At 36.3% G+C, this 15749-nt stretch overlaps 1 protein-coding gene and 1 long non-coding RNA gene across 4 annotated transcripts in view; one reads left to right on the top strand and one right to left on the bottom strand.

Annotated features, from left to right (window-relative positions):
- LOC148871286 (bifunctional nitrilase/nitrile hydratase NIT4B-like) overlaps positions 1-512 on the top strand; it is a 57329-nt gene extending 56817 nt beyond the window's left edge. Inside the window, exon 5 of the mRNA XM_088973010.1 lies at positions 32-512. Coding sequence (XP_088829136.1) covers positions 32-174 — 143 coding nt within the window. The 3' untranslated portion in view covers positions 175-512. The remainder of the gene's footprint in view (positions 1-31) is intronic.
- A 3160-nt stretch (positions 513-3672) lies between these two features.
- LOC148871287 (uncharacterized) lies at positions 3673-15324 on the bottom strand. 3 transcript variants are annotated; one of them, XR_016108307.1, is made up of 3 exons: positions 14906-15125; positions 4362-4597; positions 3673-4251 (listed from the first exon to the last, which is right to left on the bottom strand). It is a non-coding gene; the product is annotated as an uncharacterized LOC148871287 (long non-coding RNA). The 3 variants fall into 3 exon arrangements; XR_016108305.1 differs by lacking the exon at positions 4362-4597 and having other exon boundaries at positions 3673-4011; positions 14906-15324; XR_016108306.1 differs by lacking the exon at positions 4362-4597 and having other exon boundaries at positions 14906-15183.
- Positions 15325-15749: the final 425 nt, after the last annotated feature.

Genomic DNA, 15749 nt, shown 5'->3' on the forward strand with positions numbered 1-15749 from the left:
AATTTTGTTATCTCCTCTTTGATGTGTCCAGATCTTGGAGAAATCACACGAGCAAAGCTTGAATTCAATGGAGTGGGACACGATGGAACATCCAACTCCCCTGACTTGGTAGTGAGTGAACCCAACGCAATTCCATTTGCAGCTGTGGCAAAAAAGGAAGCTACTTATGAATAACAAGGATGCATATTTGGAGCTGCACGCATGGGAAGGCCAATCTTTGGATCGTCTTAATTGCATTGTCTCATTCTGCATCAAAGAGCCTGCTAGCGTTGTGCCCATCACTTTCCTTGGCAGATCTCTTGAGTCAAATTTTGTTCCCAGATTTTTGATCTATGCCATTGAATTTCTTTTTGTAAATTATGTTTTGTGTTTTGAAACCTTTGTATAGGTTTCCTTACCTTTCCCTATTTTTCCTTCAAACCAAAAACAGCCTTAACGATTACAAAGTCATTAGAACATGGTGGTGAACTGCACCATATAATCATATATAGCTTCTTTCCTAATTTGTCAAATTAGTATATGAATTTAACTTTATTCAATTCATTTTTCTTGATAAGGCTTGATCAAAGACAGTCCATTTTTTCCTCCGAGGTCCCTATGGACTCGGGACTGCTAATTTGAATTTCTATACAGTATCAATGGTACCAATACGATACCATCAATTGGCCTTCCGTTGGTTCAATTAGTTTATGTATCTGTTTATATTATCATTATATTTTTTTGAGTATAAAGAAATCCTGTTATTAACACCAACGCTTAAATTCCCTTTTCTACTGAAAATGCATGCATTAGAAATGGGAAATGCAAAGAAAATTACATGTTAGGAATAGGAATCCTTAAAAATAAAGGCCCTTAGACAAATTAACACGTAGACAATTTAACAGGAGGCCTTGTTAATGTCAGATGGAGGGGTGGCTTCCTAAAAATTTTGTTAACCATTGTTGAAAGTAGGGGTGAGCAAATTGATAGGTTCTACCTGGAACCGAATGGATCTAACCTCGAACCAGCCTTGAACCGACTTTACCCTAGACCAAATTGACCCAATTAACTAGCCTTAGAACTGAACTTGCCTTGAAATAAATCCCAAAATATTCTTAAGGATGTGAAGATTTAAGCCCAAACACTTTACCACTGAGTTACTTATGTGATTGATCATTTGTTTTCATTTTAATATTTGAATCATTGAATGTGTATAATAAATAATGTAGAATGTAATATTTACAAAATTTAAACTATACTGACGCATTTTGAACCATATATTAACATATTATGATAATATGCATATTAATTTACTCAAATTAATTAATAAAGATAATATAAGTTTTAAAATATATATTGTCATTATTAAAAATCAAGTTTTAATTTACTCAAATTAATATATTGTTCTTTTTTTTTTTTTATAAGGGGGAGAGTAAAGAAAGAACAAGTTCCATGGATAGGCCCAAGAACCGACTCCGGAACTGTCAAGACCAGAACAGACCCTAAAACCGATCCTCACAAGGTAGATTCTAGTTCTAAAAACCTGGAATCAACCCATACAGATCCAGGTTCTGTCATGAAACCAAACGGACCCATTCTCACTCCTAATCCAGGTTCTGTCATGGAATCTACCCATGCATTGCTACTCAATCGATGTGCAATAGAGTATCCACGTAATCCTCTATTAGTAACTGTTCTGTGAGAGGTTTTTAGGAATAACTGAAGCTTCTCCAAAAATTTCAAATCTTCCTTCATCCACATCCAAGTTTGCCAAAACGGTGTAGGTCGTAGACCAAGGTTGAGTTATCTTATTAGCCAAATGATCAATCATAATATACCCTCCACCTCCACAACGGTGATTCCTCTGTTGAAGCGAATCTTGAGGTAGTCATATAAAGAATGAAATTCTGTCTGGATTGAGGATGTAGCACCATAAAAATTATGAAAAAGAAACACAAGAGAACCATTACTGGTGCTGAATTTGGCTACATCAATTATAATTTCTTAAAGAGTGCCTCCACCACTAGCTCAAGCGTTGCACCATCAACATTCAATTTAAAAGAATGGATAGAATATACACCTCCGGTAGCAGGCGTTCCTGTCGACAGACACATTTGGCAAGACGGCTGTCCAGATTATACACCTCGAGTACTAAGAGTTTCTCTACCATTTTTGTGCTCTTGGTGATAAGGATAATTTCGTCAAGTGGGTTGCAAGATACCTCTAATAGTAGTTGGTTTGCTTTTCTTTAGCATTCCTTATGCTCAGTTTGGAAAGAATACAAATGCAAATATGTACAGCGCAAATACATACAAAGTACAAGGTTTTGCACTCTACATATTTGCATTTGTATTCCTTCTAAACTCAGCCTTAGTGATAAAGACTAAGGTTTTTAAAAACGAACCGGACAACAAACAATTCCTGGGTTGAACGGTCTGACCATTCAAACCGAATGGATTGCCTGTTTTGACAAAAAACAAAAAAGAACGGTCTGACCATTCAACCGCCCGGGTCAGTGATTCGCTGACCAAATCAATTGTTTTGGCCAAAACATGGTTCTAGGGTGAAACAGAACCTGTTCCCGATTTTCCAATCTGACTGTCCTATCCAATCCGGTTTTGAAAACATTGATAAAGACACCTCCATTAGGAGGTTTACTTGGGTTGGTATGGATACCTCCAGCAATTGGAGTTTTCCTTTTGTATCTTTGTTTGTAAAGACACCTCCAATATAGGGTTTGCCCAAACCGGTAAAGGCACTTTTTAGTTAGGGTGATGATCAAAAACCAAAAAACTGAGGTGTTGTTTGGTAAGCCTTTTTTGAAAGATCTTCTTGAAGATCTGACTAATAGAAGACATTGTGAGCTTTTACATAAAGATCTTGGTAGCCCAAGATGTGACACTCGACCCAACATGAGTGGGTTACATTTACATACATAGCAGTGCATCAAGTGCTTGTGGGTCCCACCTACAATTACCATGAGTGGATCCCACATACACTTGTCATTAATGTGCCCTAATTATGAATAACCATATGGGTTCCACATGGTTTTTCCATGAGTGGGGCCCACACATCATTTTTGTGGGGTCCACATGTCAAATTTGTGGGGCCCACATGTAGAAACTCATTTTTCTACACACTTTAATTGTATAATAACCCCAATACAACATTGTATACCTAGATGTAACTACAAAAACATGTCCACAATAAGCAAGTTAAAGCGAGTGTCCCTACAAATCATTTCCAAGCTAAGAAAATAATTAAAACCATCATTAAAATGATGAAACACATAATGTCATAACAACATGCACAGGCTGCAAGTGCACCAGCATGCTCTCTCTTATAATCCACATTGTCATGAGCAATATTATGTTGTTCAATGATGCATACTTCAGGTTCTCCGGGGTATAATTATCTGCCCATATGAAATTGTATTCATGTGGCTGAAATGGAAGAAAATGAGTGCCATTATTATTCCTTTTTTGACAAGCACAATTTCTCACAAATAAGATTCTTTGTGTATTGGTTCTATACTTCACTAGTTGGACATTTATAAAATCATCATCCATAAATTTTCTTTTTCAATTTTTTTTCCACAAATAACCTCATACGTTCTCATCTGCATTCACACATGGGTCCCCTTCGAATGGTGGCCATAACTATAAAATGAATCATTAATCATCATACCATAACTAATCAATTAATTCCTACTAAGCTAACATTGAAAAGATACAAGTTCATAAAATTCACTACATTATATATTACAATTAAAACATAAACACATCAAAATGTTCAAAAATCTAATAAAAAAACACAACTAGGTAGATTGCCTCCTATTGTTTCTTGGTTGGGTATGATTAAAATGTAAGTTGTAGTAATCAGCCATCTTGAACATGATTTCATCCCAAACTTGTTCCATTTATCTAGATGCCTATGAACCCACTTCAATTGGAGTCGGTGTTACATTATGGAACATTCCTCCCTTTCCTTTGATAGTTGTTGCATCATCTTGGAAGATCGATTCCAATGAAACTGTGCAGAACACAACAAGCAAACACAATACTAATTTGTTTGTGAATTGGGTATGGAGGCATCAACTTTAGTATCGGGAATCGTGCCTTCAAAACACCAAAACAATGCTCTATGACAATCCTCAATGAAGAATGCACATAATTAAAGTACTCATCGACATTCTTTGGACGTCCACCTCTTCCTTGAAAGTCTCTTAAATGGTACCTCTCCGATCGGTATGGAGATAGAAACCGGACATATCTGTTTAACTCGAGTTAACAACATAATACTTTCTTACACAACATTGCAATCATATTTATTAGTGTATTGAAGATATAAACCTTATGGAATTATATGATAGTTTTGCTAACCTTTTGGTGGTAGAGGAAACATATTATTAGGATTTTGGACTGTCTCAATGAAAACCCTTGAATCATGTGTAGCACCCTTTCTATCTTGCTTAACAAAAGTGAAAAACATGTCAAATGAATATGCACACATCACATTTTGTGTGGTGGTTAAGTTTCATCCTCTAAATGGTACTTGCTCACTAACTGGAACATAGGCATGGACATGTGTACCATCTATAGCACTAACACAATTACGCCTGGAGAAAAAAAATTCAAATGAAGAATGTTTTTGATGGTATACTGAGTAAGAAAACACCCCACACATAGAATGAGTTATCTTAAACCATGGATAATATTTCGGATTATTGAGAATATGTTGTTGAGCAATTCTTAAGTCACCGGGTTGTGCAATTTCTTTGCCAAATTCACAAATGACCTTCCAAGTAGTGTTAAAGTGTCATGAAATTATTTCACTAGAATGTCGAAAGTGGTCTATAGTATCTTGGTTTGATTTATTTTGCCGTATATTCTATAAAATAATTCCAATATCTTCATTGGCTAATACATATCGACTATCTTTCATTAGCCCTTGTTGTCTCAATCCATCCAACCATCATCAATCTGTTTCAAGTAAATAGATCAACCTGTAATACCATCCTATTGATGGTTTTAGAACGAAAAAAATCACACACACACACACATGTCTATCAATCCATCCAACCATCATCAATCTGTTTCAAATATAGTTTAACCTACAATATCATCCATCCAATTGCATTCAACATATCACAATTAAATCCGGATAATAGTTTAACCATTAACAACTAACTAAAAGTTAAACAAGTCAAATGTGTTTTTAAGTTCATCAAATGGAATAAATCCATAGTGTAGTTCAATGGTTAAGGTCACAAATCACCCAATTCTTCCTAAGGTTTGGAGTAGGCATGTTCAGAAACCACTCTCTTGCATCTGGCTTCTCAAAAACATCATATAGTTTCACATAATCATTATGGTCAAGCCTATCAATGGAGTTTAGACTTGCCAACACACAAGTTATGGATGTTTGACTCCCTGGCTTCCTACTCAAGCCATTTATTGCCTCCACCAGCCTATCAAACCTCTTATCAACTGATATAGTTTGCTCAACAATTTCCTCGGAGAATTCTAAAGGTTTCTTCCTATGTGAATTTTGCTTAGAGGTTGTAGACGAAACCTAGTCAATATCAACATTGCCTGAACGATCAATGCTTGGTAATGGTTGTTGGATCTCATCAATATGTGGGTCAGATGAGATATTTCCCTCATCTTAGGATGGAGACTCTATCCCATGTGCCAATGATGTTGAAAACCTTCCGGTTGGTGTAGTTCCCCCAGATATGACCTCTAGGTTGTTATATTTTGGACAACTCACATTGTGAAACTTTTTCGCCTTGGAGTTAGCCTAAAAGAAGATAAGGGGACACCAATCAATTTATTTGTAGATATGTATATTTACATATACATGTAAAGTCCCAAATAGAAATCTAAAACAAAAATACAAAATTTAGAAAATACCTATAAATAGTTATCCCATGCCTCCGGTGAGGCTACAACCATCTGCTTATCTTCATCCCAACCAATTCTGATTTGTCCAAACTTCAATTTTTTAATTTCTTAAACCTATTCTTTAGATCCTATATCTTGTTACTAAATGATCTGGCATTGAACTTTAGCACAACTTGTGTGCAAAAACTTTTCTTGACCTCTTTCTAAGCAGATGGTTTCAAACAACCTCCCCCCCCCCCCTCTGGACTTGTTGTACAAGTAAATCTATGAAAATATTTTCTTGCATAGGTGTCTAGTTTGCATTTATAGTGGGTGCATCATCAAATGATGTAGTATTGGCTACACTAGTCGCCATGTAGTCATCATCAAATAAACTGGTTACTAACATATAGTGTTTAAACTTCTAAGCACTTCCAAGAAATCCTTGAAACAGACATGTTATTCACATTCAACCACATTGACAATCAACTAATCCAAATACGAGGTTATGCTAGTGGTATGAGTCACCTGTAGTAACTATTCCTCTCAAAAGTATGCAAGTGGGTATAATATATGAAACTTCCAAGCAATAAGAAGGGAATTTTGATAGTCTCAGCAAATTGCTAGTACAGCCCACATTCAACCAATCTGTCTTCTATTTACACATGCATGATGTTCATTGAGTAGCAAATGATACAATCCATACACTTAAAACAAAAAAAAAAAGAAAGACATACAAGAAAATAACACATGCTACTAGTGTAGAATTGAACTTGCAATACCATCCATCTGATGGTTCAAGAAAGGAAGGAAAAAAACACCACTCCCTAACATATTTTCAAAACTAGTAAATCATGAGAACACATAAATCTGGTTGAACTAATAAAAAAGATTGTTGGAACTGCTAAATCATCCGAATCATGTTAACACCATTCAGGTGATGGTTCAAGAAAAAAAATGCATGAAAGCGTCTGAAAAAAAATTCTCTCTCTCTCTCTCTCTCTCTCTCTCTCTCTGACTCTTTTCCTCTCTCTATCTCTTCCCATCTCTACCATTCTCTTTCTGTATTTGTATATTTCTCTCTCTGTCCCCCTCTATCTCTTTCCCTCTCTCTCTCTCTCTCACTATCTTTCTCTCTATTCCCCACCCCCTCTCCCTCCATCCTTCTTTCCGGACTAATAATACAAGCTCACAAATTGTCAAGGTTGTTAAATCATGAGAACTAATGAATATAAACAGGTTAACTGATAAAACATCAGCATAGTGCATTAGAACTTGCCAAACCATCAGAACTAATGTATAAGCACCTAAAATGGTAATTATAAACTCACAAATCAGCGGAAAGATGAGGTAGGATTAGGATGTGTTTCTTGGTAGATTATCAATCTTCATGGCTAAGAACCACTTGGTGTGTTGGCACTATGTTTTTAAAACGAAATGCTTCAATGTTGTTATCATTCATTTTAAAGTTGTGCTATATGTTGGTTTAAAACTAGGGGTGGGAATGGGTTGGTTCGGTTCGGTTCGGTTCCATGGAAAAACTAGGAACCTCCCTTGTAGGGGCCGGTTCTAGGTCTTTGGAACTAGAACCTACCCTGTGATAGCTGGTTCCAAGGTCAGTTCTAGCCTTCGTGGTTTCAAGGTCGATTCTAGTGTCTACCCGTGGAACCTGTTCTTTCTTTACTCGCCCTCTTCAAGAAAGAAAAAACATGTTATTTAAAAACTTGATTTTCAATAAATATAATATATAGTTTAAAACCTATGTTATCTTTATTGATTAAATTGAGTAATTTAATATGTAGATCATCATTATATGGTTCAAAACTTATAGTTTAAATTTAAAATTTTTAAATATTACTTTATACATTACTTATTGTACATATTCAAATATTAAAATGAAAACAAAATGATCAAATAATTTAAGTAACTCAATGGTCAAGTGAGACCATGGCCTTTGTAATTACCATGAGTGCTAGGGTTCAAATGTTTACATCCGCAAAAGTTATTTCAAGGCAAGTTCGGTTCCAAGGCAGGTTCAACCAAGGGTGGTTCCACCAAGGCCAACCAAGGTTAGCTTCGAGTAGGGTAAATCCGTAGACCCTGGTACCAACCTGAGTGGGGGTCTGTTTCAAGAATTTGGAACATGTTGGAATGTTCAATTTATTTCTTATGTTTGTATTCTGCTGAGTTAGGGTCCGTTTGGACTAGTTAAGTAGCTTTTTCTTTGTTTTATGTATTGTAACTTAAGTAGGGGATAGGGGTCCTTTCCTTTTCAATTATGGTCACCCTATATATATTAATATAAGCTAGCACCGCAAGCCAGCTAAGTTGGCTCCAAAATTACTCTCTTCTCTTCTCCCTTCTCTCCTCTCTTTCCCTTCTCTTCTTCTTCCTTTCTTCTCCTCTATTATGTTGTCAATATGGTATCAGAGCAGTTCTACTAGGCCTGAGAGCATATCGAACAAGTTCTCTCTCCCTCAACTTGCTACGAATGGTACATATTCACTTTAATATCTTTTTTTTTCTTTTATCTTGGTCGTGTACCAAGGAAAAATAAATGAATTCAGATTGTTGAATGCCTTCTGAGAAGTTGTTAGGTTCAAACCTCTTTTTTTATGGATCATATGATCCCATACTTGAAAATACAGATCTGTAGGTCATGGATGACCTGATTTTTTAACCCTTGTGGTGTGACCATACTGGTTTATGACCCCTCCTACCAGTTGATGTGTTTGGATGGTTTGAGGTTGGTGGAGTGTGACTATTAGGACAATTCAGCATTGAGATCAACATAAAATCTTGAATTTTTTGGACAATCTAAGCTGGTTTGTAGTTAGATTGTGTCCAAATTGTAGTGTGTGCATGTAGACTTCATCCTTGCCTCCTTAGTATGTTTCTAGGACTATTTTTGGTGATAGGATGGATCATAAGGTGTGTGTAGGATCTAAAAAGTGTTTGAATCATGTCCTCTAAGAATTCTACAACTTCTGGAATTTTAAGAGGTCAAAATGGAATGAATGAGTGGGGGGATGGATATGAGTTTCCCCATGGCTGTAATTCCCTTTAATGGACTGAACTATCTTGAATGGTCTAGGGGAATTAAACTTTATATTACTGATAGAGGGAAATCTGGGTATATTAATGGTAAAGTAAAGGAACCAAAGACTAGTAGTGTTGAACATGGCAGATGGGACCAAGAAAATAGCATGGTGATGTCATGGCTCCTAATTTCCATTCTGCCACAAGTAAGGAAGACTTTTATGTGGGTTGAAACAACTTGTGAAATATGGGAACAAGAAAAACCTACTTATTCATAACAGAGACATTATGCAAAGATATATCAATTACAAGTTGAATCCTCTACTTGCAAGTAGGGGGAGAGGAGTCTCTTGGTGTACTACCCAAATCTGACATCAATTTGGAAGGAACTGGATCATTATCAAAATGTGAATTGGAAGTGTGATGAAGATGCAATGGCCTACAAATCACTTGTTTCCCAATAATGAGTATTTGCTTTCCTTTTGGGGATGAATCGTACATATGAATCCATGAGGGTACAAATCTTAGGAAGTAAGAACTTACCTTCAATTCAAGTTTATGCCTTAGTTCAGTCTGAAGAGAGCAAAAGTGTGATGAATTGTACAAAAGGGGAACCGGTTGCACTAGCTGTCTGAGTGGGCACAAGTTCAAATGTTGGAGGTTCTTTTAAAAAGGGTGATTCACAGAAGAGAGTGGATGACAAAGATAAATTTTGGTGCAGTCGTTGTCAAAAGTCCAGGCACACTAGAGACACATGTTGGGATCTTCATGGCAAGCCTAAATGGGCTCAGGAATTGAGTAAAAAATGTGATCCGATTAAGAAGCCAACCCAACAAGAGTCAGAAGAAATACAACTCAACAAATGTAGCATCTCAAGAGACTAGTCCCATGGTACCCCAGGAGTGACACTCTGGTTCTGACCCCAAGGAAGATATCAACTCCTTTCATGACCACTTGGAATTATATGGTAGGACACTTTGCCAAATGGATTCTGACCCTACTCCTTCTACCTCCTTTGCATCTACATCAGGTAGCACTACCACTGCTTTCCATGTGTCATGTCATACATCTGATTCCCCTTGGATAATAGACTCGGGAGCCTCAAACCACATGACTAGTAAGTCAAATTTATTTCATGCATATAACATCCTCTTTGGGAGAGATAAGGTGAGACTGGCTTATGGGTCTTTTTCCACCATAGTTGGTCAAGGAACCATCTCCCTTCCTCTTGGTCTTACCCTCTCTAATGTGTTGCATGTTCCTAAATTACTTATCAATTTACTTTCCATTGGTAGTATTTCTCATTCCTTGAATTGTTCAGTAACCTTCTTTCCTTCTTCGTGTGTGGTCAATATTTAACCTCGAGGAAGACGATTGGTAGAGGAAGCATGGTGGATGGTCTCTACATGTTGGAGAATAAAGCCAGTCTTGTGGCTACAGAACCCTTAAGTTCATCTAGTGAGAATCATGCCTATTTGTGGCATAATCGTCTTGGTCACTTCCATTTCAGTCTTTAAAACTTATGTTTCCTGAGTTACTTTAGTTTTTGTCAGTAAGTGAATTGTAGTGTCATACGTGTCAATTGAGAAAACATCGTATAAATTTTTTTCCTTTAAAAAATAAAAGATCTGAATTTCCTATTCATATTGTCTATTATGATGTTTGGGGCCCTGCTACTCTACCTATTGAGACTAGATATAAGTATTTCATTACTTTGATTGATGACTACTCTAGATATACTTGGGTTTATCCTATAAGACCTAGAGATGAAGTGCCAAAGATTGTGAAAGACTTTCAGCGAATGATTTTCACTCAATTCCAAACTGAAATTTTCACATTTTCTAGTCGGACAATGCAAAATAGTACTTCCATAGTGATCTCACGGAGTTCTTTGCTTCGTGTAGATCTCTTCATCGAAGCTCTTGTACTAGAACACCTCAACAAAACGATGTTGTTGATAGAAAAAATTGTCATCTTTTTGAAGTAGCTTGTGCTTTATTACTTCATATGATTGTTTCAAAACGCTTTTGGATTGATGCTTTTATGTGTGCTGCATATATCATCAATCATATGCCATCTCTATTACTAGAGTATAAGGCCCCACATCAACTTCTGTTTCCTACAAATCCACTGTCCCCCATTCCAATGCATGTCTTTGGGTGTCGTTGCTTCGTTCATGACTTGTCTCCTACTCGTAGTAAACTTGATCCCCGTGCCACTCGTGTTTTTCTTGGTTATCCGTTATCTCAAAAGGGTTACCATTGCTATCACCCTTCTTCACACAAGTACTATGCCTCCATGGATATGTATCATTCTTTGAGAGTTAACATTTTTTCTCGGTTTCTCCTCAAGGGGAAAGTAGGGTTGAGGAGAAACACACATAGGTTAAACAAACTCCTCTTCCTAATCCTTCTTCATTTCGTGTCTTCCTTCACTGCCATAAAAACTAGCAAAGTTCAAGAGTCATGGAACCTAAAACTATTCAACCAATGTCATCGAACTCTCCAGAGGTAGATCCTCTTCATCAGCTAGGTACACTTGTTCCCATTGATATGCTTGAACCTCTTAATATTGATTCCCTTGTTATTAATGATCTTGATGTTCCTATTGGTAAGAGAAAGGGTGTTAGATCTTGTACTACTAATTACCCTATCTCTCTTTGTGTCTTATGATCATATTTCACCTTCATATCGTACATTCATTTCCTCTATTGAGAGTGTCTTTGTTCCTAAGAATGTAGCATAAGATTTATCAAAACTTAAATGGACAGATGCAATGAATGAATAAATTAATGCCTTACACAAAAATGGCACCTTGGAGTTAGTGGATCTTCCTGAAGGGAAGGAACTAGTGGATTGCAAGTGGGTATTCACAGTAAAGCATAAGGCTGATGGTCTGATAGAAAGGTACAAAGCTAGATTGGTGGCCAAAGGGTTTACTCAAGTGTATGGAGTAGACTATGTAGAGACCTTTGTTCCAGTAGCCAAGATGAATTTGATTAGAATCCTCCTTTCACTAGCAGTTAATCTTAACTGGGAACTTCACCAGTTGGATATTAAAAATGCATTCTTGAATGGTGACTTAGAGGAGGAGGTTTACATGAATCAACCTCCAGGTTTCCGTGCCAAAGGTAGTGAAAAGAAGGTGTGCAGGTTAAAAAATCATTATATGGGTTGAAGCAATTACCTCGGGCCTGGTTTAGTATAGGTTTCATTTAACTGTACAATAGATGGGATTCAAACAATGTCAATCAAATCATACTCTATTTGTGAAGAAAGGTGAAGGAAAAATTGCAACTTTAATTGTGTATGTTGATGACATAGTAGTCACTGGAGATTGGAAGACTGAAATACAGAAGCTGAAGAAATTCCTAGTCACTCAATTTGAGGTGAAAGATCTAGGCCCCTTATGTTATTCCCCTGGGATTTAAGTTGCACAATCTAAAAAGGTCATCCTTATTTTCCAAAGGAAATATGTACTAGATCTATTAGAGGATACAGGTAAGTTAGGAGTGAAACCAATTGATTCACCCATTGAACCCAACCATCAGCTAGGAGACAATTAGTGGGAGTGTTAGAAAAATGTGAAGAAGTTCCAGAGACTTGTAAGGAGACTCTTATATTTGTCTATGACCTAACCTGATATTGCCTATGCAGTGGGTGTCCTTAGCCAATTCATGTATAACTCACTTTGAAACTGCAAAAAGAATCCTTAGGTACCTCAAGAAGTTCCCAGGAGTTGGTTTGCTATTCCAGAAACATGGGCATTTGAAAGTGGAGGTGTATACAGATGTTGATTGGGCAAGGGCAATCGATGACAGAAAATCTAACAGTGGGTATTGTACTTTTGTGGGGGGAGACCTAGTCACCAGGAGAAGTAAGAACAAAATTGTGGTGGCTAGATCTAGTGTTGAAGCAGAATACAAAGTTGTCTCATGGAGTTGTTGAAATTATGTGGATAAAAAACTTGTTAGGAGAGCTGGGTTTTGCAGTTAATAAACCTATGTCACTCTAGTGTGACAATAAAGCTAGTATCAATATTGTTGCTAACCCAATCCTCTATGATAGAACAAAACATATTGAAACGGACAAGCATTTTATTAGAGAAAAACTTACGAGCGGAGAAGTGTGCACTCCATATATATGTCAATTCAGAGGAACAACTTGTAGACATCTTCACCAAGGGCCTTCACCATGTGTGGCATAATAATTTGTGTAACAAGTTGGGCATGATTGACATCCATGTCCTAACTTGAGGGGGAGTGTTGTAATGTTTAATTTATTTCTTATATTTGTATTTTGCTGAGTTAGGGTCTGTTTGGACTAGTTAAAGTAGCTTTTTCTTTGTTTTATGTATTGTAACTTAAGTAGGGGGCATAAGGGTCCTTTCCCTTTTAATTATGGTTGCGCTATATATATTAATATAAGTTGGCGCCACCAGCCAGTTAAGTTAACTCCAAAATCACTCTCTTCTTTTCTCCCTTCTCTTCTTCTTCCTTTCTTCTCCTATATTCTGCTATTAATAGAACCAAACCCTACCATATAATAGATTGGATAGGGTCGATTCAATGCTGGTTCGAGAGGTCGATTCCATTTGGTTCCGGGTAGAACCTACCCATTTGCTCACCCCTATTTAAAACCAATGTTTTGATAGTCCACAATGGTATTTCTACACTTGGTTCTTCTGTTGAAGGGAATATGAAATTAATATATGACATTGACCCGCACCTTGATATAGCGGGAATGGTAAGCACAAATCTGCAACATCCTGTCCGATAGTGCCATCCTTTTTTTCTCTACATTCTTTCTGAGACAGCCAAAGTTTCCAGCTGTTTTCTAGTACTTTAGTACTAGTTAACATGATATTGATATCTAACATTTTATTTATATGTTTATCTATTACAACTATAAGGGGATGGGAAGATTTGTATGGCCTCCATATTATTGAATGTCATTCTTTATGTTTAACCAATGTAAATATGGACCCATGCCAGTGTTTATTGTAAAATTTGTGTGGTTTGATTCTCTTCATTTCTCTTTTCTTCAAATCTATCTTTTCTTTACTGGTTCTTTTTTACATTTCTTCATGTAATTTCCATTGACAAAAGGAAGACTGAAAGGGTTTACTGTAATTTCCATCAACTTGTCTCTCCCCTCTCTCTAACTCTTTCTCTCTCTCTCCCTCTTCCCCCCCATACCATCACAATATGTAAGCATCCACAAATCATTAAAGACGATGGATCACGAGAACTAAGGAGTTGAAATTGTTGAAAGGATAAACCATTACCCATGGAACATCTAGACCCAATAGACATATAAATTAATGAGGCCGAAGCCAATCTATACCCTTGATAAACCATTAACAATTCAGTTGATGGTTATATAAAAAAAAGATTTACATGATAGTTAGAAGTAATTCAACTATTAACCAAAATCATTCTGAGGATTAGTGAAAGGAAAATTCATGCAATTAAACACTTCCATCTTCTTGCTTTCATTCAAAAAATAAACAATAATAATGGTTTGTTTTGTCTCCAATGTTATAGACATATTCCAAAACAAAACCCAATATCTATTGTTCATCAGGAACTGACTTCCAATCAAATGTATCAAGAGATTGTTTGCATTATAGACACTAAACAAGAGTAATGGATCCATACATTTCCAAACAAAAGCACATACGAAGATTTTCCCAACCAATTGATCAATTGGAATTAATGTCTACCCAAAAGAAGTAGTAGAAGTTGAAATTATACATTACAAAGCACAAATTAAACCATAAGAAAATGGAATGAATCTCGTAATTGAAACCCTAGAAAATGAAATGAACATTCACAAGTAAAATGGAGGACGAATCACAAGTAAACCCTAACAAAACATATGGTGAAATAGAAAAAATCCTATCACTGAAACTGTATAAAATGAAACAAACATTCATAGGTAAGATGGAGGATGAATCACAAGTAAACCCTAAAAAACCAGATGGTGTAATGTGAGTTGTACCTCCAAGCACAAACTTGCAATTGATTGCTATTGTGATGCCGCCAACCGTCAATAGATGTATGTGCACCTATGGAAATGAAAAAAAAAAAGAAATAGTAAAACGTGGAAGAGTGAAGAAGAGAAACGAGGTGGAGGAAGACAAAGAGGAGGCAGATGAGGTGGTGGAAGAAGAGGAAAGAGGATATGGGGGAGGAGACAACGGAAGAAGAAAGAGTAGGTGGAAGAAGAAGAAGAAGAGGAAGAAAAAGAAAAAGAAGAAGAAAAACGTGACCTATGCCGGCCAGTGGTTTCCCACGTGGCACGAATAAGCTTTGTTTTCCATCTTCTAGGGATTTTTTTATTTTTAATTTTTTTGGTAAGACAGGAGTTCTTGACTATAAGAAAACAAAAGTAAAATAAAAAATTCAACATGTAATCTCAAGATTAAAAATACAACTTAGAATCATGTAAAATCAGCCTTGTACAAATAAGATAAATCCTTCACAACTAGGACTGAGATGTAGTCTTGTTGGTTTAATTAGGACACATGACCTCTTCATTGTTCTTTAAACATTCCCCATAGTTCGAACTATCTGAATTTCTCTTAGCTCAAATATATCTTAATTGTTCCCATACACCATTGACTATGCTGAACACAATTTTGACAAAATAAAAACAAAAGTATCAGAATAGTATATTGAAACAAGGAAATTATGTTTTATATCAATGCTTAGAAATACTTGTGGCAGCTGAGTTGTTGTCGAATATTGAAGCTACTGAACAAGAAATCCTTTTATGTTGATTATAAGTTTTCTTAGATATAAATATTTGACATCTTAAATATGAAGTTGATTTAAAGTTATTT

The sequence above is a fragment of the Nelumbo lutea genome, chromosome 2 (assembly GCF_056320005.1).
Source record: "Nelumbo lutea isolate HS-2025 chromosome 2, American lotus-T2T, whole genome shotgun sequence".
Classification (NCBI taxonomy): Eukaryota; Viridiplantae; Streptophyta; class Magnoliopsida; order Proteales; family Nelumbonaceae; genus Nelumbo; species Nelumbo lutea.